This window comes from Typopeltis vanoorti, chromosome 22 (assembly GCF_054136105.1).
Source record: "Typopeltis vanoorti isolate ZY-2024b chromosome 22, IOZ_Tvanoo_1.0, whole genome shotgun sequence".
NCBI classification, from domain to species: domain Eukaryota; kingdom Metazoa; phylum Arthropoda; class Arachnida; order Uropygi; family Thelyphonidae; genus Typopeltis; species Typopeltis vanoorti.
The window spans coordinates 62109334-62135589 of record NC_143570.1 but is presented as its reverse complement, the minus strand read 5'-3'; the positions used below and the strand labels follow the sequence as shown (position 1 = coordinate 62135589).

The 26256-nt window shown below is 36.8% G+C and overlaps 1 protein-coding gene across 5 annotated transcripts in view; it reads right to left on the bottom strand.

The window, feature by feature from the left end:
- Positions 1 to 9299: 9299 nt before the first annotated feature.
- Positions 9300 to 26256, bottom strand: part of LOC150094460 (solute carrier family 33 member 2-like) — a 122158-nt gene continuing 105201 nt past the window's right edge. For all 5 annotated transcript variants that reach the window (XM_090411942.1, XM_090411939.1, XM_090411944.1 and 2 more), the window contains exon 5: positions 9300 to 11161. In XM_090411942.1, the coding sequence (XP_090268068.1) occupies positions 10875 to 11161 (287 nt within the window). In that variant the 3' untranslated portion in view covers positions 9300 to 10874. The remainder of the gene's footprint in view (positions 11162 to 26256) is intronic.

Here is a 26256-nt window from a genome sequence, read left to right as displayed (position 1 = left end):
TATTCAGTTGTTTGCAGATGATGCAAAGCTGGGAAGGATTATTAGTAATAGTGCAGATGTAGCAGCCCTGCAAGAAGATTTGAATAAGCTAGATAGATGGGCAAATGAATGGGGGTCTGTTTAATGCAACAAAATGTAAGGTCTTGAAGTTTGGGATCTATTGATGGGAGGATCTTATTCGATAGGAAGAGCTATAATGGAGGAAGTGGGAGGGATGAGATCTGCGGGTGATGATTGATATAAAACTGAAATTCAGGGAGCATATTGCAAAGGTGGTGAAGGTAACACAGAGGATTGCTGCAATAATGAGAAGGACGCTGACATGCAGAGATAAAACAGTTATCATTCCATTGTATAAGACCCTGATCAGACCACACTTGGACTACTGTTCTCAGATTTGGTCCCCAGGATTTGAAGGGGATAAATTAACTGTGGAAAGGGTACAAAGGTGGATAACAAAGATGGTTTAATGACTGTACAATGATAGTTATGAGGATCGGCTGAGGGAATGTGGACTGCAGAGTTTGGTGGATAGAAGGAGAGGTGATATGATTGAGACTTTTAAACTGTTGAGAGGTGGTTACAGGGTTGACACTAGGGAGTTCTTTTGCTTGGTTGAACAGCAGGAGGAAGTGATGACAAGAGGCCATCCCTGGAAGTTACGAAAGGAGACTGTGAGCAAGAGGGTGAGGAGTGGTTTCTTTGCGTGGAGGGAGGTTGAACCATGGAATGCATTTTCTGGTGGAGTGGTGAGAGCGAGAACGGTCAATGAGTTTAAGGAGTGGTATGATAGACTTTGTGTTTCTTAGGGGGGGGGGGACCTCCCCTCGATAAGTCTTGATAGACTGTGTTTCTTAGGAAGGACCTCCCACGATGAGTCTTTTGACTCCATGGAGGTCTGAATAATAATAATATACAGTGAGGGTTTCAGAATCACACAATGGCAGCAGTTATCTACTATATTCTCTCCCAAATTGCATTCAAAATCATTAGCATCCATGGACTTTGCTATCATTAATGGCTAAGAGTGGAGATTGGCTGCAAGATTTCAAAAATATTAGGACTAAAGGAGCTCCAACAAAATGCCTAATAAAAATATGGAAAAATTTACTTATATGTGTATTTGGTATGTCTTAATTTCTTTAATGCTAGTTAATTTGGCACAATTTCAAATCACATCCCTACTTTGAATGATCATCAATATGAGCTTGTAGCATCTTTGCCAGCGGTTTCCTGAAGTAGATACTACACTGAAATGCATACAGCTAGTAGAAGTGGTTCAAGTTATACATAATTTCAGTCATACTCATTAGAAACATCGGTACAAATGTGTCATTATGTGTAGTTAGAGCATTAAGTAGTGGAGACGATAGTTTGTGTATAGTGGAGTAGAGTGCCCTCCCACAATTTATCACTGGACTCCTTGGAGGTGTCACATAATCATTATTATTATAGTAGCCTCTCTGGAGTCAGTATCGACTCATTGTGAGAGACCCACTTAATCAGCCACATGTCCATCATATAAAACTTTGAAATTCTTTACACTCCCTGCACTCACAAAGAACTCTGGCAATGCATTCCACTCACCGACAACTCTTTGTAAAATAATAATAATAGTTAATCTTATTATAAGTTCCTGTGCATTAGAATAATATGTACCGTACTTTGGGTGGTATGTGAATTTCATCAAGACAAAATCTTAAAGGAATGTATTATACTGCTGTACCAAACAAGTATGGATATAAACATCTGTACATCTTTAAAAGGGAAATTACTAATATTGCTCCACCTTTGGTAGTAATTTCCAACCCACTACTCATACATGGTACTAATGTACTATAGGTTGATCAACCAACCTCTTGTATATGGGTACAACATTAAAAAAACCCAAAAAACTGTGCTTATATATTAAATACTGTCTAATCATTCCAAATTTTTATATGAAGTAACAGATTTGTACATTGCTTAATCTGATTTACAAATTAGCTTTTTCTTTTATTAATGGAATTTTATAGTGTTTATATATAAATAGCTCAATTATTAACAAATTCATCAGGAAACGGCATACATATGGTGGAGAATATTTTCATCAATGACTTTTAAAGTTAATGAATAAATGTGAAGAAAAATGTGAAGTTCCATTCTACTGATTAAAAGTTAATATTTAAGAAAGGAGAAGGTGACTGTGGAAATTATACAGGAATAATCTTATTAAATACAGGGATTTCAAACTATGTAGTAAAATTATGAATAAAAGACAGAAATACTGCAAACAATCTACTTGCAGAAGAACAAAGCAGTTTTAGAGAAGAAAGATGTCTCCCAAATTTTTGGCAAATTAATTTGCCAAAAATTTGGCAGACTGTTATCATAAGAGTAACTCCCACATAGCTGTAATGTTTTTCTTTTTTTTTTTACAACATTAGAGAGTGCCAAAATAGGACTTTAGATCTTTTGTCCATTACAATTGTATTGTTTCGTTTACTCACTGTCGTGTATACTAGCTGTGTTGTGCTCTGATGATGTCGATCTGAAATTCAGTGAAATATAAGCAGTTAATAAAACATCTTTTGATAAGATGTGGCAAATAGAAGGTATTTAGGGAAATAAATAACCTTGATGTCAATAAGGCGGCAGAATTTGATGACGTATCACCACACATCTAAAGGGAATGTTCTAGAGCAGTGGTCTCCAAATGTTTTGCCGTAAGGGCCACATTGGGTACTTCAGCACTTTTCAGTGGGCCGTAGTAAAAAAAAAACTCCAGAACTAGATATATGAGTTTTATTGAAAGCAGATTGACTTGATACAATTCATTCGGGAAAAAGTTTGTTCACAAAGTTACATTGTCCCAGAAATAGAGATAAATTAAATTTTACAAGCAAATTTCTTCAAATTTGCTTATAAAATTTTGTAAAATTCAATTTTTGTTTTCTTCATTGGTCCATTTTAACCGATCTTTTACAGTCAGAAAGACTGTAACTTGGATTACGATTACTTTTTGCTATTCGGGAACATATTTTGAACACAAGTTTATTTGATGCATTTGAAATCTATCAACACCCCGTGTTTTTTTTTTTGCGGATTCTTATTGAAAAATTAGTCCAGTTGGCGGGCCAGATAAAATCATATCATGGGCCGCATCTGACCTGTGGGGCCGTAGTTTGGAGACCCATATTCTAGAGAATTGACAGTAGCATTTGCATGCTTGTTTAATAAGACTCTTACAACAGTACATGTCAAAGGGAGTCAAAAGAAGGTAAAATTGTTCCACTGCATAAAAGTGGTGACAAGACTTTGGCTTCAAATTATAGGTCAATCTGTATATCTGGAGTTTTGGCGAGAAGTATGATACAGAATTTGGAAGAAAACACCAGTATTCTTTGTGGTTTATCAGCAGGGGTTTGTTAAAGGGAGGTCATGTTTTACTAACTTACTTATGTACTATAACAAGGTGATAAATACCTTGGACAGAGAAGATGCATATACAGTAGTGTACTTGGATTTTGCAAAAGCTTTTGACAGACTCCCACATGACAAGCTATTAAATAAATTGAAGCAGATGCGACTGAATAACAGAATTCTGAGATTGATCAGTGACTGGCTGTCAGATAGGTATCAGAAAGTTGTATATGGGGGGGTGTGGTATCCCGTACGAGGAAGGTCACCACAGGGGTAGTTTTGGGACCATTGTTGTTTATTTTGTATATTAATGATATTGGGATGGGTTTAACTAGTGATATGCAGCTGTTTGCAGATGATGCAAAATTGGGGAGAGCAATGCAGAGTCAAGCAGATGTTACGGCCCTGCAGGAAGACTTGAATAGATTGCATGGGCAGGTACATGGAACTTAAGTCCAATGTTACCAAGTGTAAGGTTTTGAAATTTGATAAGCAATGATGGGATGCAAAGTATACACTTGGTGGGAAAACTTTAAAGGAGGTAGAGTAAATGAGCGATCTGGGAGTGGTGGTGGTGGACAAGGACCTGAAATTCAGGCGTCACATTGCACAAGTTGTGAAGACATCACATCAGATAATGGCAATGATGCAGAGGACCCTGACAAGCAGAAATAAAGAGGTTATGATGCCATTGTATAAGGCCTTGATCAGGCCTCATATGGATTATTGTGCACAGATCAGATCTGGTCACCAGGTTTTCATGGTGATGAGGATATGTTGGAAAGAGTCCAGAGAAGATTCACAAAAGTTGTCAGTGGTCTTTGGACTGTGGAGCAATAGGACAGATTGAGAGAATGTAAATTGCAAATCCTTGTGAATAGGAAGAAGAGGGGAGGGATTTCATTGAGACATATAAGCTAGTCAGGGGTTGTTATCAGCTTGACATGGAAGAGATTTTTCACAGAATGGGAAAGGGGTAGAACAAGAGTCCATCCCTGTTCTTTGCATGGAGAATGGTTGATGAGTGGAATGCATTTCCTGAATGTGTTGGGAATGTCGACACATTAAATCATTTTAAGGCACAGCTGGATGAGCATTGCGTACAATAGTGTGTATCTCCCACAATGAGTCTGATTCCATTGAGGTCGGATGTTAATAATAATAATAATATTTTTAAAAAGTTTTTTCACTTGGTAATACTATAAATTAAAGATGTCAAGAAATTATATTCATGGTTTAATCCTTTAAGTGTAAGCAAAAAAATATTTGCATGTGAAGTAACATCACAACTGTTCTTTAGAGAGGTTAATGACTTCACATAATTGCCTTTGTATCCCATAATGCAAATGCACATATCCTTACGGACATGTATATTGCTATGCATTATGGGAAGGGCCACTATCTAGACTGGTCTGACCTTTATTGAGGTCTCCTCTGTGGAAGCCAGACCCAGAAGTGATACCAAGATTGAAGTAATGCAGAAGTCATATTTCCATATACAAGTGATCAATGGTAATAGGTCTTCCATTAATGCAGAGCATTATACATGTCCATAAGGATATGTGCATTGCATTATGTGAAGTCATTAACCTCTATATACAAGTAGCCCAGTTGTAATGTTACTGCACGTGCAAATTTTTATTTGCTTACACTTGCATAAAGGATTAAACCAACAATATAATTTCTTGACATCTTTAATTTATAGTATAACCAAATGAAACAAACTTTCAAACATCTTTTTCTAATCTAGTGTATTTAGTAATAAGGTGTGACACCTTTTGACTACTTGTAGATGGAAATATGACTTCTGCATTACTTCAACCTTGGTATCACGGAGAAGTCCTTTTTAGGACTTCCAGAGTAACAAATGGCAATGCTGTAGCCAATGAAGTTTTAACTGAGGCTCAGCTATTGCCATTACCCAGCCATGACTAGAGCTTTTAGCTCAATAACACCTTATCCACACAGATTTTCTTCATTCAGATGACGGAATAAAGAGTCAAGGACTCAGTCCATTGCCCAGTTCTTTTAAGAACCTTGGTATCACCTCTAAGTCTGCTCCCACCAATCTGCTTTTTGCAGAAAAGTGGTTGCCACATTGAGATATGAGGGGCTCTGCTTGGAGTAGGGTTCTGCCTGTCTATGAGTGGGACCACTGCTGAGATTATGGCTCTGCTCAGTAGTGGGTGAGTCTACCATTGAGCAGACCCACTCAGACGATTGGGTCTGCTCAATCTAAACTGAGTTTAGACTGTTCTGGGCAATCGTCCGAGTTTTTAGAGCAGAAGCTTTACTTATATAGTGAGCTGAGATATGAGCAGCTCTGCTTGGTGGTGTGTATGAGCCTGTTGTTGGACAGAGCAACTGCTGAGGGTCCTTCTTTGTGGAAGGGTGGGCCTGTCACCGAGTGGGACCACTGCTGCATCTAATGATACTTTCGGTCACTAGCACTTGCTGTATCTAGTGATCTAGGAGATCGTTTGAGTTTTTAGAGGCTTCCCTTTACTTATATAGTGCAACCGGTCTGGGTAGTGGCCCTTCCCATAATGCATAGCATTATACATGTCTGTAAGGAATTAATGTGAAGTCATTAGCCTCTGTATATAAGTAGCCCAGTCATGATGTTTATTTCACTTTCAAATTTTTATTTGCTTACACTTGGATAAAGGATTAAACCAAGAATATAATTTCTTAACATCTTTAACTTATATTATTATTATTATTACATGACACCTCCAAGGAGAGTGCTCTACTCCACCATACACAACTCACCATCTCTCCTACTTAATCCTCCGTCTACTACTACTACCAATCAACACACAATACCATTTACAGCCTACCACCACCACCAATACATGTGTTGAGGCTTAAGTGCTATGAAGAATTCATGTTAGAGGTTTAATGGAATATTAACAGCACTGAGAAAGGATTAAAACTAATTTTAATACTTCCAATATTTCGTCTCCTTCACAGAGACATCTTCGGGGATTACAAAAACTTTTTGTAACAACACACACATACAATACAAAGTTACTAAAGTCCTATCTAGGTGGTGTGCCCTCTATGGGCATTTGCAGGTGGCCTGGGATGTAAAGAGGGTTTTAGTTTCACTTTGTATTGTATTTGTGTGTGTGTTATTACAAAAAGTTTTTGTAATCAAACAAAACTGACATTCCTCGAGGAAGCTCTTCTCTAACAGCCTATTCTAAACAACACAAATAACTGAATCTCCACATACCCCCCCCCCCCATGGAACCATTAATTTCTTGTTCACCTTGCATCCTTCACTCTCTCTCACATCTCTTCTCTCATTTTTTCCCTTTCTACTCTACTTTATCAACTTTCTCTCATATCCTCCTTTCCCCTGGTTCATCCATTCTCTCTTCTCTTATTCCCATAACTTTCTCTTACACTTCTTGTTTGTCTCCTAACAGTGAACCTTTCAAGTCTTCTCATCTCTCCTTTTGCAGAGCTAATTTTTCATACCTTCCACTTCCTCTCTCGGCACCTCTATCTCCCTCTCCAAGCATCTTACCCTCACTTGAGATTCACTGACACAGTCAACACTATCCTTGAGATCTATAAATTAAAGATACCAAGAAATTATATACTTGGTTTAATCCTTTATCCAAGTGTAAGCAAAGTTTGCACCTGAAGTATTTTCAGGACTGGGGCAACTCATGGTAAAGGTGATATGACTTCACATCACTTGCCTTGGTATCCCATAATGCAAAGCACATATCCTTGCGGACATGTATAATACTATGCATTATGGGAAGGGTCACTACTGAGACTGGTTTCCCTGTTTAAGTGAGGTTACTTTCCCAAAAACTCATGTGATCACTCAGATCACCCAACAACGAGCGACCTGAGTGATCATTTAACTCAGTGGTGGCTCTGCTCAGTGACAGGTTCCCCTACCACCAAGCAGAACTGCTCATATTCCAGGAAAAGCATCAGCCAAGGAAACCCTAATACAGGCCACCACAGGCCACCCCAAAGGATCCAAATTCCTGGATGCTCAAAAGCTCCCTAAGGCAAAAACCTTAAGGTAGCAAAAACTCTGCTCCCCTGGAATCAAACCACCAACCGGTTTCACTGTATTATGTGCAGGGTTACCTCTCCAAAAACTCTTGATCCCCCCAGATCGCCCAACAATGAGTGACCCCAAAGGATCTTTTAACTCAGCGTTGTTCCACTCAACAACAGGTTCATCCCATCACTAAGAAGAACTCTCAGCGTTGGCTCTACCCAGTGGCAGGCCTACCCCACCACTGAGCAGAGCCACTCATACCTCATCTAATGGGTAACAGCAACAGCCAAGCCTCAGTTAAAACTTCAATGGCTACAGCATTGCCATTCATTACCCCTCAACCCAAGGATAACAGCAACAACAGAGCCTCAGTTAAAACTTCATTGGCTACAGCATTGCTATCCATTACCCTAGGCAGAAACTGCTTCACCGGAATCAAGTCACCAACCGGTTTCTACCTTTATTGAGGTCTCTGCAGTGGGAGCCAGACCCAGAGATGATACCAAGGATGAAGTAATGCAGAAGTCATATTTTCATATACAAGTTGCCAAAAGGTGTCACACCTTATTATTAAAATACTCTGGATTAGAGTGAGGTAGTTGCTGAAAGTTTTTCACTTGGTTATAGTATAAATTAAAGATACCAAGAAATTATATATTTAATTTAATCCTTTATCCAATTGTAAGCAAAGTTTGCACCTGAAGTATTTCCAGGACTGGGACAACTCGTGGTAAAGGTGGTATGACTTTACATCACTTGCCTTGGTATCCCATAATGCAAATAACCAAGTAGAAAAATTTTCAACAACTACCTAACGTTAATCGAGAGTATTTTAATAATAAGGTGTGACACCTTTTCGCAACTTGTATATGAAAATATGACTTCTGCATTACTTCAACCTTGGTATCACCTCTAGGTCTGGCTCCCACTGATGAGACCTCAATAAAGGTCGAAACTGGTCTGGGTAGTGATCCTTCCCATAATGCATAACATTATACATGTCTGCAAGGAGATATGCTTTGCATTATGGGATACCAAGGCAAGTGATGTGAAGTCATACCACCTTTACCACGAGTTGCCCCAGTCCTGAATATACTTCAGGTGCAAACTTTGCTTACACTTGAATAAAGGATTAAACCAAGTATATAATTTCTTGGTATCTTTAATTTATAGTATAACCAAGTGGAAAAACCTTCAACAACTACCCTTGAGATCTTCCATATCTACCACTGAAACCTAAGATACTAATATAAAAATCATCAGTTCCTCCCCACTGTCCACATTTCATGCAAATATGCCCCCCCCATCTTTTACCTGCTACATTTTTAAATGTAGCAGGTAAAAGATGGGGGGGGGCATATTTGCAGGTAAATGATAGTAAGCATACCTGCCTCAAGTGCAGCATGCTACAAAACCTTGTATTATGCTTTGCAAAATGTAATTTTTGAATTTTTTTTTAGATTTTGAAGATTTTTTTTTGAATGGTGGCAGATTGGACAACAACAAATTAGGCAGCCACCATAATTTATAAAGAAAGTTTACAACACACAAAGCAATATATTAGAAAAGTACTTTAAACACAAAAACACAAACACACCACACTCAGTCACTACCAACTTAAGGTAAACTTTACATGATGGTTATAACAAATTGTTAACAATTAACATTAAAACTTAGTTTTTCCTTCAGCACATTTTACACAACACTAAACTTATTGCCCTCATGCCTTATTCCTGATTTCATTATCATCCAAATTTCCATCCATATCAATCTTCTTCTTCATGTTCTCACAAGCACATTGCATACCCTTTCTCTAATAAGAGCATCGCTAGACATCTGTGTACTTAGAATTGTGACGTGAATATACATTTTTGCATTTATTCTCCTACAAGTTTACTATATCCAGTAGTACATGCAACAAATCCAACATGCTATGGATTGTCAATTTATAACTAATGACCACACAGTTTCCAAAATCGGCTCTTATATGAATTTTTATAATTTTCTGCAAATCTATGCCATTTAGGCTTTCATTCATAGCAAATGCAATTCTTAAGGAAGAGACAGATACACAGTTTAAAAAGTCTATACTTTGCATTTAAAGTAAAAAGCAGAATATTTTGATATAAATGTCTGGATTTCAAAAAATGAAAATATTCCATATTTTAATATTCATTCTAATATTACACATAGTTTATTGAGAATTTATCATTAATATGGGAGTTTTTAAATTTCTGAGTATTTGTGTAGCTCTAGATTACGTAAAAAATTTATTTTCTTAACTGTGTGTTCAGCCACCCTTGTACAGTTATTGGCTACTTTATTAGGAACCTCACCATTTAAGAAAATAGACCATTCCTGATGACACTGAGTCACATATTTGCAGTTTTCTATAGAAATCAGGCATCCAATGGTTTTATTTTTTTTATGTGTGTTTAATACATCAGAATAGGTAAAAGGCATTTACTCTCCTGAGCTTTTTATGCACAACAGTAGGGTGTACCAGAAGTGGTGTAATAACCAGACAATTCCAAGACAATGGTAGTCCTGTGAAGGAAACAGCTCATTGATGTACGATATCAAAGAAGAATGGGAAGTATTGTGAAATGTGACAGCAGGACCACAACCAGTTAAATTACAGTTGAATACAACAGTGGTGTCAGAACATTATCTCAGAGTGCACAGTTCATCATATGCTGTCACAGATGGGGTACATGACCAACCCAGATCCCAATGCTGTCAGCTAAGAATAGAGAGATGCGACTTCAGTGGGCACATGATTATCAACACTAGATAGCTGATGACTAGAAAAATGTCGCATGGTCTGACGAGTCTCAGTTTGTACTGTATCATGCTGATAGCAGAACCAGAATATTGTGGCAACAACATGAAGCCATGAACCCTTTCTGACAAGTGGCAATAGTTCAGGCTGGTGGAAGGGGTGTAATGGTGTGGAAAATGTTTTCTTAACACACATTAGGTCCCGTGATACCAGCTGAACACCACCTGAATGTCATAGCCTATCTTAACTTCATTATTGATTATGTTCATCCATTCATGGCTGTAGTTCACCCACTGTTAAATGGGTAAACTATAGCCATGAATGAATATTGTCTTGCTGGTATTTCCAGCATGGACAATGCCACAGAGAATACAGGCCATTCTTAAGGCAAAAAGGGGTCCCACTCATTCTTAAATGCTGTTCCTAATAAAGTGGTCATTTAGTGTATATTATGCTTTTCTTTAAAAGCATGTTCATCTTCCATAATCTTAGCTGTATAAAATTCTTACTCTGCAAGTTATACAGCATGTAGAATACTGAAAAAATATCGGTAATAACATAATAATTAAATATCAACTGTATAATGCTTGTATATCTATATCACACTAAATCTATATCACCTTAATTTAAATGAACAGAAACAATTCCTCTGAAATATCACTGTATATGATCAAAATGATTGCTTGGAATAACTACAAGAACAGCAACTGTAATAACAACCATAATAAAATAGACAAAGGGTAATCCTAACCAATCTACAGCCATTCCTGCTACAGAAGCAAACAAGAGTTTTCCCATGACTTCAAGTGAAGCTAAGAAGGTATAATGAGTTCCTTGAAGGTTTGAGGAAGCTCGCTGTGAGCAGCTCATCATTAAAGTAAAGGCTGCTGTAGTTAAAACTCCTGCCAGAAAATGAAGAACACAAAGACTGGCTAAACTCAAATCTAAAAGAAAGAGATATGGCTTATTAAAATCTAAAATGATCAGTTTAGCAATTATTATTTATTTCATGAGACAAAAAATTTTGAAATATTAAACATTTAAACACAACACAAGCATGCAGACACAGATATACTTAGAAAAGATAATTTGGGTTTTGGTTTAATAATTTTCATTAATGATACTGTTTTCTTACCTGATTTCAGACTTGAAACTGACACATACACCAGAAAATCCTGATGCAACTGGAAGGAGTCCCAATTGCTTTTGGCATATTTTTGTGCTTCAAACAGACTTACCCTAAGTTCTCACACATCCACCAGAAAACCCTAGTGGTTGCAAATGGGAGAGCTTCTTTAGAGTTTAAAGTACCTTGAATTGTCCTTACAGTGTAGAGATGATAACAGCACTTCCCAATTAATCTGAAAGTATGGTTTGCAATGTATATTTATCCCTCCAAATTGCTCCAATTTCCCTCTAATAAGAAAGAAATCATAACAATATGAAGTATTCAGATAATTAAGGGTGTGAGATGACAGTACCAGTAACTTCTTTAAAAATTTGTACATCACATCTTAGTCTGCAGAGTTTGTTCTTTTCTTTTCTAAATCATTCTGTCTACTTTGCTAAATCTCTTCATGTTGGAATTCATTTCCTTAGCCAGTTTTGTTTTACTATTTTTTGGATATGCAGTTTCTTCTTCTCCTTTTCTGTGCATTCTGTGCTTCTAGCTTTATGGGGTCTTCATTTGCAACGACTTCTTCCACAGCTTTCATCAACGGCTCTTTATCTTCTTCACTGTCAGCCTTCAACTATAAATCTTCAGCTAGTAGCACTATGTTATCATTAGTCTCTTGTACGGTTTTGTCTTTGTCAAGTCCTGTGAGTGTATGATCATGTATTTTCAACAGATTCTTCCAAACACTGTTCATATACTCTGTTGTCACCTCGCTCACTGCTACATTTATATTCTTTGAACAATGCAATATATCATATTCCTTCCAAATGTCTCTTAAAGTTTTTCATCCTCAGTAGCAGCAGTAGCCCAAAAAAGTATTTCTTCATACTATATCTTGAAGGCAGCAATAACATCCTTGGTTAACACATTAACAATTATGACATCCATCCAATTTACATGTTCAGTGAACACATTAATGGGATGGCCATCATAAGTATGAGTGGATCTAAGTTGCATATGAATCTGACTCTATATACTTACATCAGACCTAAATGCAAGGCAAAAGAAAGATGAAACATCTAGTTTTTGTTTCCTGTTTTATTTGCATATGTGTAGTGTAGGTAACACCTTCATAAGCATGTTCAATACACCATAATTAACCAGGGAGCAGTACAGTAATACCTCATGTTATGTGACTATCAGAGACAATGTTGAAAAAATGAAATGAAATTAAATTTTATTTAATTTTTTTTTTATTTACTGTTTTAAACTACAATGAAAGAAGGTCGAGTCTGTTATTCAACTAGCAATTATGCAAAAATGTGGAAAGTATTCTGGTTTCAAGAAATAAAAATCAAAATAAATGAAGTATTCCTTTCTACTCCCTCAAGTGCTTCAAGACATTTGTCCAAAACATGAATCTTTAAAAAGTGATGATGCTAATGCTGAAACATTTTATGTTAGTGCCAGAAATTCAGAGACCATCATAATGTCCAAAATGTTTTACATTTTTCACAGGAGAAAATATATAAATTTCACAGGCATCGTGAAGGCCATAATTGATGACCAAAATGATGAAACCCTGCAAATGTTTAACTTAATGAAACTGGTGTATTTTGGAAATGCTATGTATCTGTACAACTTCCGTTCACCTCAACTATTTAAGCTACATTGATTTCTTCTGTAAAAAAGGGTGGTCAAACATTGTTTAAACTGAAGAAAGAAGCGCAAAAGTTTAAAACTTAATAAAAGATGCACATATATGTTATGAAGAAGTTTATATGGAGAAAATGATGATACATAATGTAACCTTACATGCCTTATTAATAAGAATGCTTAGAATTCTTCATATCAAACGTAGTGAAAATGAATCAGTGAATGTCATTTCTTCAATTTAATTTACTGTTTCTTTCTACTATTAAATTTTTGTAATTTTATATAATGCTAAATTATAATACAGATTTACTTTTTTTTGTTATGCTTACGAGTCAAGTGAAATCTGTCCTAAAGGACGGATTTTACTTGACTAAAAATACAACCATTGGTTTCATAAATGAAAACTAATGGTCGTATTTTTTCTTATTTGTTTGTTTTCATTCCTCTTAAAAACATAATCTCTTGAGCAATGTGAATTTCAAATTATGTGGTATTACTGCAGAATGCATTTGCATGGCTAGAGATATTGGTGTACTTTCTCACAGCTAGATAGTACATGGGACTAATGATGATGGTAATACTTCATGAGGCTTTAAAAGCAGTTGACAAATAATCTTACTGCCACTTGCTCTGCCAGATCATGTATGGAAGAAGTCTGATAATATTAGTATGCAGGGAATGGTACAAGGCCCTACTTGGACTGTCATGGGGGAATTCCATGTATGGGAGTCATATCCACGAGTCCTTCACCTACACTGTACATCACTGCTCAGTAAGTTTCTAACATCACCAACCATAAAAGATACATTAATAAATAATAGCAACCCTACATTTAAAAAAAAATAAAAATCAACAAAAAATTATCAACAACCTAAAAAATACAATAAAATTACAAAAAAACAACAACATCCCAAAAAAGCAAACAAAATTGCATGCAAAAAAAAATTCACTTCGCCAACATATGAGCTTTCACAACATGAACATTAATGATGTGAACCACCACCTGTATGCATTAAAACCAAATCTGTTATTTCTTACTGAACCTCAACGGGTATTCTCTACAACAGAGATTCCCAAAGTGTGGGTTGCGAGCCAATTTTGGGTGGGTCTCATTCTACCGCAGCTTTAAGAGTGCTGCTTCTTTTTACTACTTCATACATGTGTGAAGTTGGATTTTCGGCAATGATAGGAATTAAAAACAAATTTCAAAATAAACTTCAATTATCAAACACCTTGCATCTGAAAATAACACATATCAATGTGGATGACAAAGACATCATCAGCAAAAATAGAAAACAATCCCAACCTTCACATACACCTAGTTATGCATCTGATTAATAAATTTATATATTAATTAAGTATATTCAATAAAAAATTTAAAAGTACTAAAGTGATATTTTTATTCACTCGTGCTGCTTACTTTTAAAATATGCATTACAAGCGAGTGGGTTGCAAAAAATTACCATTTTTGAAAGTGGGTCTCGACCCATAAAAGTTTGGGAAGTCCTGCTCTACAACTTTCATTCACCTCAGCTATTTAAATTATATTGATTCTTTGTGTAAAAAGGACAGAACATTCATTTGTTACCAGACCTGTCAGTTGAAAAGTGGGTAAGTTAACTGCTTGGCTGTGGGTTTAAATCCTGCTGTGGACATGTGTAAATGTCTTTAGGTGAGGGATGAATTTCAATACTATATGTCAGATTGCTGTGCTGCATATGTAGGAGATTGGAAGAGGCTGGAAAATTTTTATGTTTGGTATCTAGAGCAGGGTTTTCAGATTAAATAATAAAAAAAAACACAAAAACAATTAACAGATTAAGCTGGAAGAGAAGTCATACTATGTGGTCAGTAATGAAACACAGTTGTTCGCCTACCAATCAGAATACCAAATAAACCTCATCATTTCCTCAACACCCTGGACCTTTTTCTTAGCTGCCTCTTGCTCCAAATATTTTGGATGTCAGCTTTCCTCTTAGTAACTCTGATTTAATCTTATCCATTGGTACTAATAACAATATAAAATTGGATGATCCTATGGTCTGCATGCCTCTTTTCCGTAGTCTAATTATGTTACCACTCTTCTGATCCAAACATCTATTCTGACTGAAAAACCGAAATAATCCTTGTTGTAATGAGGATTTTCTTTCATTTTCCATGTTACACAAAGTTAACCATACCTTGGTTCTTCAACAAGTGTGCCAAACACAAAAATTCACTAAATGGCTGAAGTCAAAATCTATATGACAGCCAGCAATATCTCAAAAGCAATCATCAAAAAATCCAAATCAGACTAAAATGGGGAAAAAAAAGTCTCCTCTATAAATAGCAAATGAGTACACTGGTTGCTCAGTAAGACTAGCTTCTTGTATCAGTCTTCTCCTCTAACTCTTGTTTAGATTATTAAGGAAATTCAACTCCCTCTATACTATAAACAACTCTCCACATTTTCTCCAATCTTTGGTCAAAAAGAGAAGAGTAAAACTGAAGAGAGTTTTTCCAACATGATTACAAAGTAAATTATAACAGATAAATTATATTCTTGTTTTAACCCTTTGCTGATGAGTAAGCATTATGGGATACTGGGACAACTGATGTGGAGTCACCAGCTCACTATATATACAAATAGCCTAATTATGAAATACTTTAAACACAAACTTTGCTTATTAAAACAAGAATACCATTTCTTATCTATTATAATTTAATTTAAGAGTAAAATCCATAACATGCTAGATATTAATAAGTGTATAACCTATAAAAACTGTTATTCTTGTATGACAATATGGATATCTAACCTTTTTTTTGGGAACAGGCTGGATATATCTAGCCTATCCCCAAGAAAGAGGGTGATCAAAGTCAGCCATTAAACTAGCATCCCATTTGCCTTCCCCTGAATCCACTCAAAAATAATGGAGAATGTCATCAAAAACTAATTTTACATTTCAATTTACACTCAAATGTAAATGAATGCTGGACAGTTGCTGGTTGTGTTATTGTAGGCTCAACAGAAATCGGGGGAGGGGTCATGATGGATGCTTCCATTTCTACTAAACCGACAATAACACAACCATCAAAACTGTCTTTGAGAAAGCGGCTGAGGAACAACTGTGTGAGTGTGAGAGAGAGAGAGTTGTCAGTTAATCAAACTGCCTCTTTCAGAAAGCATCCAGAATTTTTTGAGAAGCTTTCGTGCACCATCTCACATGTGAGATTAATCTTTTTAGTTTGGGCAAATTTGGGATTTGTATAGAGCCGGACAGGTAAAAAGGAACATCTTGAGTAAAAAAATGATGCCAAGATTTTGTGATTGTGCCAGGAAAAATTACTAGGACAATTAAGTAATTGTCTTGTTATATTTTTATGGGCTTGATTTGCTTCAATTATATTATTCCCCACCTATATCCAACCATATACTAAAGTCGGTCGTGAAGTAAGATAACAATATATTTAATTTTATTTTAGTTGGTTAGAATGTTTCAGATTCGTATCTGTGATGGTGACTTCAAGATCAACATGTTGTGTATATTCAAAGAATGAAGCTCTAGTATATAAAAATTTAAATTGTTTACTGCAAACATAAATATATACAATAAATACAATTCTCAATAATAAGTAGTTCACTTTATCTCTTTAAGAAGATCTGACTTTCTTTGTAGAATTAAATTAATGAATTAATCTCTAACAATACATACAAATAATTAAATGGCCATTCTAGGAATTACATAAATGAGCTCAATATTATTCTGTCTTATCTCTCAAATTCCTTTGAGTATACGAAGTTTAAAAGGCCTCACTTAACTAATACTTGCATATGTCTCCTTCCTGTAAACAAGTTTCCTTAATGCTTCTTTGCCTCATTTTTCTGAAATAGGCAATAATCACTCAGAAATAGGGAATACATTTAATTGAAAAGTTCCAAATACACTTCCAATAAAATGAACTTTTCTGCAGATCTCATATTGCTCCTTGAAATATCACTTGCTTTTCATTAAGCATAAAATATTAAGGCTAGATGCATTATCTTCAGAGTTCTGTATGCTTGGAGAATAATTAAAGTTGGATATAACACTTTCCCAAGATTAGAGAACTTAATTTAGTAGTTTCTTATACTTTTCTGGCTCTCCTTCCTTAGTTGCCTACACTTATCCTCCTAGTATTCTTCCTGTTACCCAGCAACAGCTGTTCTAAAAACAGCTATGCACATGACAGAATGGCTGCTATTGCTACAATGCTTGCATGTTGTATAGTAATAGTGACATACGAACACTAGTGTAACATAAACTTACAAATAATATACATAGAACATTTCTGTGTTATTCCCTAAGGATTACAGAATACGGTAAGCATCATTACTATTTATAACTACAATTGTTTCTTTTATATCACTACCACTTAATCACAGGACAGCTCCAGTAATACTAAGCATGTATGTTTATTTTTAGGTTACTTTATCACATGACAAAACATATTCCTCATTAAATAAAATTCTGGCTAAGCATATATAAAATTGTAAAAAAACAAACATAAGCAAAACTTTTATGAGCGATTTTTTATAGTCTCACAAAGAAAAGAGAGCTAGTCTTCACTGTCAAGTTGAGTGGTGTTATCCAAGGTAAGAAAAGATAAAAAAAAAAAGAGAAGATTGTGTTTTGGGAGCATTTCAGATGACTAGGTTGTCACTGCTCCTCTGAAGGATGACAGCAAGATTGGTGGTGAGGATGCTGGTTATTGAGGTCCTTGAAGCTTGGGATGCCTAAGCACTGCAAATAGGAATGGAGTGTGCTTTATCATCAATAAAACTATGGACAGGGTCATTGAGAGAAGATCTATGTATATGAGGAAGACAGTGGGTGATATAACAGCATCCTAAGGAACACCTGCATTGTTAGAAAAATGTGAGAAAAGAACAGCATCGAACATTACAAGCAGCAATCTATTTGAGAAAAAAACTGGCAACCCAATTACAAAGGATAGAAGGCAATTTGCTGAGAAGCTCTCAATGCCAGACTCTATCAGCTGAATTAAAAATGTAAAGTTCAACAACACACATTTCCTCAAACTTTCTCATGGTACATGTAGAGAAGTTGGTGATAGGCATAACGATCTACTGTGAATCTTGATTGTCAGAATCTGTATTGGTAGGCACTGATTAGCTGGCAGTTCTCCAGATGATGACGAAGTAGACTGTTGATAACATTTTCCATTACTTTAGAGAGCACAAGGTAAGAGTAACAGGTTGATGGTAAACATCTATCTCCTTTTTTTTTTTTTTTTAGAATGGACTGAAGATGGGTTTGCTTCCATGCTATGGGGTGGATGCCAACTGCATATAACAGAGTGTAAAGTTAACAAGAGTTAGTTCAGGAGCACATCTTTAAAATACTAATGGGAAGACATCATCAATACATAAGCTTTTGGTGTCTAAGTTGTTCAAGATTCTTCAGATGTCTCTTTGACAGAAGGGCAGAATGCATAACCATATGATATTTGGTATGGTGTTGGAGGTGATTTGTGTTAGTCATCTATGCAGGAGCTGGATGAGAAGAATGACACCAGGCAGTTAGCTCTGTATGTGTGTGTGAACAGCAGCCATGCAAGGACCAGAGCGCATGTGTGCACGTGCACACACACACACACACACACAGCTGACACTTCCTGGAATCATTCTTCTCACACAGTATTTCCCTGTCCATCTTGCTTGTGTTCCTTCTCTGTCATTCTCTTCACTCATCTCTCCATTTGCAAACTCTTCTACCCTCTCCTGCTCTTTCACAACACCTCTTGCTTCCTCAGGTCTTCCATTACAGCAACAGGTTCTCCAGTTGACGCACACCATATCCATTTAAATGTATCTCAACAGGCAATTTGCTGAGAAGCTCTCAATGCCAGATTCTATCAGCTGAATTAAAAATGTCCTTTAGACAGCTCCATTTGTCCCTCAAATTCATGAGAGTGACAATGTATGAAGATTTGATAATAAGAGGTGTGGCGAGTGAAAACACAAGGTCTGTTTTCCAGGAGGTGGAATGAGCAGAGTGGTATAAGCATTGGATAGGAGAAGTACACAAGCCAAACAGTTGGTAGTTGGCACAAATGATTTGACTGGGTAACAAGAAGAATGTAAGGAGGGATATCATAAGGCTGTTAAGAAGAGTGAAAGATAACAGTGTGATAGGTAAGGTAGTCAGAGTGTTGCCTAGATAGGATAATGATGAGTTGAGAAGGCGAGTGAAGATTATAATGGTAGGCTAACAGAGTTGTATGAAGAGAAAGGAGTTCATTTTGTGAATATGTGGAATTAATTTGAAGGGAAGATAAAGCTGTATAAAAGAGATGGGCTGCATTTGAATGGATCTGGTGTAAGTCAGTTGAATAAACTGTTGCTGCAAGAGAGAATGACTGAAGTGAATGCAAGACCTGAAGAAGCAAGAGGTATTGGTGGAAGAGCAGGAGAGTAAGGTAGGCAAATTTGTGAATGGAGAGGTGAGTGGCATGAGTGAAGAGAATGGCAGAGAAGGAACACAGGGGACACTGCATGAAAAGTGTAGATGATGGTTTCAGGAGTAGATGTGTGATTATGCAAGAATGGATTAAGATAGTCAAGGATGTGGGGGAGGAGCATAACAGTAGTGATAATAGACAGGAATGGACAGAGTGCAGATGGGGGTGGAGGAGTCATATCCGAGAAGTGGGGGTGGGGTTAGTGGTGTAAAATCTCTCATGATAAAGTGACTTTGGAACTTATTATGTTCGATTTTAAGTCTGTTTTTTTATAGGAGAATGTAATAAGAAAATTGTTAAATAATCCTTTATGTGAAATTATTGTATTGAGCCTTTGTTAAATTAATGTGGCACATGACATAATCAAGTAAAGCTACTAAATAATGTTAAGTCAGTGCTAAGATTAGTGAGAAAATTCTGAGAATTGCCATGGATGAAAATTCCAGAGATCAATACATGACCATAGTTGCCATGGACAAAGAATTCCAAAGACATGTGAGGAATGATGTCAGAATGTCCGAAGGTAATTACGTGACCAGTTTCGAAAGACGTGTGTACGCTCACAACAGAGATTCAGGACCTATATAAGGCAATCCGTCAAGAAGGAATTTTGTTCTTAGGGTTTTCTAAGCTTCCTCTTACCCAGTCATGCCGAGATCACTGTCAGAAGTTGAAAGAGAAGCGTTGTGAGTTCTGAAGTTGTCTACCTGGATCACCGCCACGTGAGAGATTGTGTCGAATCATCATAAAAGGCAGGAGCTGCACTTCACCAACATGTCAAAAAGAACAATCAAGAAAAGTATAGTTGACTACTTGATCAAGGAAGAAATTTAGTGGGATGATAGGAACGAGTCAATAAATGGAAAGAAAGACAAGAAGAGAACATGGGTCAATGAAGGAGCTGCTGAACGAATACTATAATTAGTTGTATTACAGAGCAAGATTTTGTGTCAAGTGTCTGTGAGATAGGCAGGGTGCTTAAGGGTCAAAGCTATATAACTGAGTGGAGACCTCCACATAGCCTTTAAAGGAATGTGGAGAACCGACCAGGGCTTCTGATCTAATGTCCAATCCTCACCTTCTCGTGGTGCACCCTGTTGGGTATCTACTTTGATACTGAACGAAGGAGGATGGGCTGGCAATTTGGGATTTAGCCGACCAAATTGTATTCTTATTGGTTAAACCAAAATAAAAAATGATGGTACAACATGACAAAATTTCATGCCGGCTGGGGTCGCCCGGTTAAACAAGGCCCCCGTTGTTTTCGCCAAGGAACCAGGGCGAACAGCGAAAAGTCAGCTACTGGAACAAATCTGAAAACAAACCCCAACTCAACATCACCAGAGTTTAAAGATCGGTACTATCAACATAAGAAGCCTGAATGGCAAAGAAATGGAGCTAGCTGAGGAATTAGATAAGTACCAGATCAACATAATAGGGGTGACTGAAACAAAAAAGACCAAAACTGGTGAGATCTTTCTGAGCAATAAATACAAAATGTTATATTCAGGCAATAAAAATCAAGGAAAAGAAGGAGTAGCCATAGTATTCAACACAAAATACGAGGCTAATCTTCTTGAATGGCAGTCAGTCTCAAGTAGAGTAATGTGGGCAAATATGAAAATGGGGAACTGGACAATGAGACTTATTTGTGCCTATGGTCCCACAGAAGGTTCTACTAAGGTAGAAGTGGAGGAATTTTTTGAGGCTTTAGAAAAAGCAACTGACACAATGAAAAAGGAAAAGTTGGTCCTTGTTGGGGATCTAAATAGCAGAGTAGGAAATGATTGTGAGACATACAAAAATATTTTGGGAAAATTTGGAGAAAAGAGCAAAGCTAATAATAATGGCAAATATCTGTTGGATTTCTGCTCAGGACATGGACTGGTTATTACTAACACCATGTTCCAACATAAAAATGTGCACAAATTCACATGGAGAGAAGAGGCTAGGAATAAGAAAATTTAGTCTTGAGCAGGATAAAATTGAATTTCATATTGAAAATAATAACATGTAAGAAAGTTTTAAAGCGAATAAAAGTTGAGCAGCTCTCAGATGTGAACTGTAGACTAAAATACAGAAAGATTATTGAAAAGAAAATGAACGAGTTTGAGAACAGGAATCAAACCTTGGAGATTCAGTGGCAAACTCTGAAGAAAACATTGATTGATTCTGCCAGAGAGGCATGTGGTGAGGTTGTGTGCAAGGATAAAAAAATCAGAACTCCCTGGTGGACATAGGAAGTTAAAGAGGCAGTGAAGGAAAAGAAGAAAGCATATTAAAAGTTCCTGGCAAATAAGTCAGCTTTTACTCTTACAGAATACAGAGACAAATGTAAGAAAGCGAAACACTGTTTAAAACTAGCTAAACAAAAGTCATGGGAGGACTTTGGCAAGAATATAGAAAATAAATATCAAGAAGGTGGCAAAATATTCTGGAGGTTGTTGAAGAAGCTCAGGAATGGAGGAAAGAGTGCTGTAAAAGGAGTTAGAGATGATAAAGGTGAAATGAAAACAGGAGAAAAAGATATCCTTGAAGTATGGAGTAATTACTTTGAAAAACTGCTAAATGAAACAAGCAGTGATGACAGCACAGCGATAAAAAATACTGACCAGGCATGCAGTCAGGAATACATATCCATACTTGAAGTAGAAAAAGCCATCAAAGGCTTGAAATGTGGAAAGGCAGCAGGAGTAGATGATATTCGACCAGAAATGCTGAAGTATGGTGGTATAAAAGTCTTACAGTGGCTGCACTGCATAGTTCAGAAAGCCTGGACAGAGGGACGAATTCCCGATGATTGGAGTAGAGCTCTCATAGTACCCATATATAAAAAGGGAAATAAAACTGAATATGAGAATTACAGAGGTATTTCCCTACTGAGTGTTCCTGGCAAGATCTATGCAAGTATACTTGAGAAACGGAATTTGTCGTAAAGTGAAACAGATCTTCACTTTACGACAAATAGTCGAGAAAGCATGGGAATATAACAAAGATCCATATTTAAGTTTTGTCGATTTGGAAAAGGCATATGACAAGGTGCCAAGAGAGAAGCTATTCAATACGCTGCAGTTATATGTTGTCAATGGGGCATTATATCAAGCAATAGTTAGTCTTTATTTGAGTTGTAAGTCAGCAGTTAGAATTGAAGGAAGTACAGGAAGATGGTTTAATGTTAAATCTGGTGTGAGACAAGGATGTACATTATCCCCTCTGTTATTCATTATCTATATGGATCACATTATGAAGGAAAGTGGTATTAAACCTGATATCAAAATTGGAGATGTTAATGTCAGCTCTTTGCTTTATGCGGATGATGTGATACTTCTAAATAAATCCACTACAAGTCTGCAAGAGTCTCTGACTAAATTGAATAGCTGTTGTAATAGACATGGTATGAAGGTCAGCAATAAAAAGACAAAGACAATGAAAATAGGCAGAATCATTGAAAATGTCAACTGTGTTGTGAATGGAGAACCTGTGGAACAAGTAAAACATTTCAGCTACTTAGGCACAATTTTTACTGAAGATGGTAAATTAAATATAGAAATAGACAACAGAATCAGCAAAGCTAGTATGGTGGGAAGTCAATTGAATAAATTCGTATGGAATAAGAGAGAAATTAGTCAGAACACTAAATTAGCTGTATACAAGACAGTGTTCAAACCAGTTTTAACTTATGGATCTGAGAGCTGGGTCAGAAGTAAAATACTTGACCAAAGACTAGAGACCGCAGATATGAGAGTCTGAGAAAGATTTGAGGCGTGAACAGATGGCATCAATGGCAATATTATATTAAAAATGAGGATATTAGGAAAGAACTTGACATTGTCAGCATCCAGGAATGCATTAGCAGAGCTAATCTCAGGTGGTATGGTCAGTTAAATAGAATGGGAGATGAAAGATTAGCAAAACAGGTGTTCTCTGGTATATTGGCAGGAAAACGACCCAGAGGAAGACCAAGATATAGGTGGATTGATATGGTACAAAGTGCCTTAGACGATAGAAATATAAGATCTGATAATGTTGGAGTCTTGACAAGTAACAGACTGATTTGGAGGAAAATTGTAGATAGGAAGTTAGTAATGATGTAATTTTTTCATGTAGTACTGTCATATCCTGTACACCCCTTGAGGGTACATGGCAGGAATTTGATAATGATGATAAATTAGGCTTACCAAGGTATGTCTTGTAATCGAATAATGTTATGCTATATTGTATTTAACTAGAGTAGAAAAAATTGAGAGTAGCCAGAATACTGAATTGACTTTGTGTATATACTGTATCACTCTGTAAATAATTCCTTTTGATTTGATTAAATGGTTTGTAAAAAACATATTGAACTGATTTCTCTCAATGCACTATCCTAAAAATCTTCGAACCTGCATAAGATAAAAGTTATGATTTACATTTAAGCCACAACTAGTTTAAAATATGAATAATATAAGAGGGGAATATAAACGATATCTGCTTTGTTTTTAGTTTAAGACGTTATACTCTCGCAATCAATATATAGTCTAACTGGCACAGTCAAACAAATAAATTTGTTAGACTATAGAGCATGAGAGATAAGAGAAATAAATATATGGTGGCAGTTCATAGCTTTAGGCAGTCGACCATTAACGATAGTTGAGTAAAAGAAGATACAAAGGCAAAGCAGGGTAGTGGAAGTACGTAGTATAACAAAAGATGCAGCCAACAAGAATACCGTATGTATAAGCACAGCGTTTTTACAGTGGAACTTGTTATAGAAACAAGTTCCACTTGTTTCTATAACAAGGGGCTAGTGTATATGCGTACAAATGAAAGGGGTAGTGTATATGCTTACAAATGCTAGAGGTATTCAAAACAAGTGGATTGAAATTGTAGTGTTGATAAAGTTAATTTGTCCAAAAATTGTTGGTATAAGTAAGATATGGTTGAAAGAGGAACAGGAAATGCTCCTTATTCAAGAGGAAATGGCATCACTGTTACAGCACCCAAAGAGAAAAGCTGACCTCCTTGTATCACTCTTTTCCTTTAACCCCTGTATAGATAACAAGGGCAAATCATCCACTTCTATGCCAGCAACCCAATCTCTGTATGCTTCCCATGATCTTTTGCGAAAAGACATAAAAACAATATTATACAACTTGAACACCACAAAGTCATCTGGTCCCAATGGAATCTGTCCTCTATCATCTTTTCAATCTTCTATACTCAGCTGACACCTATCTCATCTCATGAAAGCAAGCATATATCCAACCCATTCCAAAACAGGGAGACAAAAGCCAACCATCCAACTATCAACCATATGCAATCACCGCCATTTTCTCCAAAATAATGGAGAAAGTTATCAATAGTCAACTTCACTGCCTAGAAGCTCATCAGTTAATCAGCACCCACCAGTACAGTTCTGCCAAACAAGATCCATGGCTATCTCTTAGCATACATCACCCACAATTGGACATGTGCCATGGAAAGGTTTGGAGAAATGTGTGCTGTTGCCTTCCAGGGCTTACGATGCTGTTTGTCATCAAGGTCTGCTTTGCAAAATGCTTCCTTCAGTCTACCTGCCACCCTCTGTAACTGGATAGCCAGCTTTCTCTCTGGTCGTTCATTGGTGGATGGTTTACTAGTTTATAGTGGATAGCACCTCCTATTCAAGCTTTGTAACCAATGCAACAATGCAAGGAGTGACTCAAGGCTCTGTTCTATCGCCTACCCCTCTTTCTCTTATACATAAATGACCAATTCTCAATCACTACAAATCCTATCCATAGCTTTGCCAACAATAGCACTCCCCCATTCATCCTACTCATTTGACAAACCATGTTAGTTGCAGTGGGAAATACATGCTTTGTCAAATGAGTTTCCATACCATCTTTCAATACAGCAAGGATAACCTGACTACCTTCAATGCTATGAAGATGCATTGAAGGTAGCCAGCTCACCTTTCAAAATCTTCAGGAAGAGCCCTCTCTCTCTCTTTGGACTGACATATGTTTCGAGCCGTTCCTGGTACAAATATATCACATCAATAACTTCATCAGCCACTAAAAAACTAGGTATTCTTTTCTGCACAAGTAGCTTTTACACTCACCCAGCTACTAATCCTATATAAATAATTCCACTCGGCCAGCCAGCCGAGAGGTTAGCATATCCGCTCTCCAGCCAAAACGCTGCGGGTTTGAATCCCGCCGTGGGCATGGATGTTTGTGATTGTCCGTGAGAATACTAAGTGGTGGTTGGCGGTAGATGGCATTGGTGGATTAAGTGGTGGAAACAGAGTTGTAAAGCAGGTGCCCTCCCTCGATGAGTCTTTGGACTTCCTGGAGGTGTCAAATAATAATAATAAATCCCAAATCTGCCAATCCTTACAATACTGCTCACACATTCAGGGTGGTGCACCTAAAATCTTAAAAATTTTTGATGCTGTCTAGAGGAGAGCAATCTGGCTCATGGATGATCTTTCCCTCACAGGCTCACTTCAATTTCATAGATGCAATGTTTCAGCTGTGTCTCTTTTACAGGTACTTCCATTGTCATTGCTCCAGTGAAATGGTAAGCATCATTCCTCCACTCGCTGTTGGGCCTGTTAAAACAAGAGCAGTAGCTGCCCAAACATCCTTTTCAGTACAATTACAAACATACTGAACCTGTTTCTCCCTTCTTCATTTATTCCATCTACCTCTGTCCTCTGGAACAGTCTTCCTCATAAAGTGTTTCCCAACAATTTCAACCACAAGATCTTCAAGAAAAATGTCAAGAGATTTCTTCTTTCTC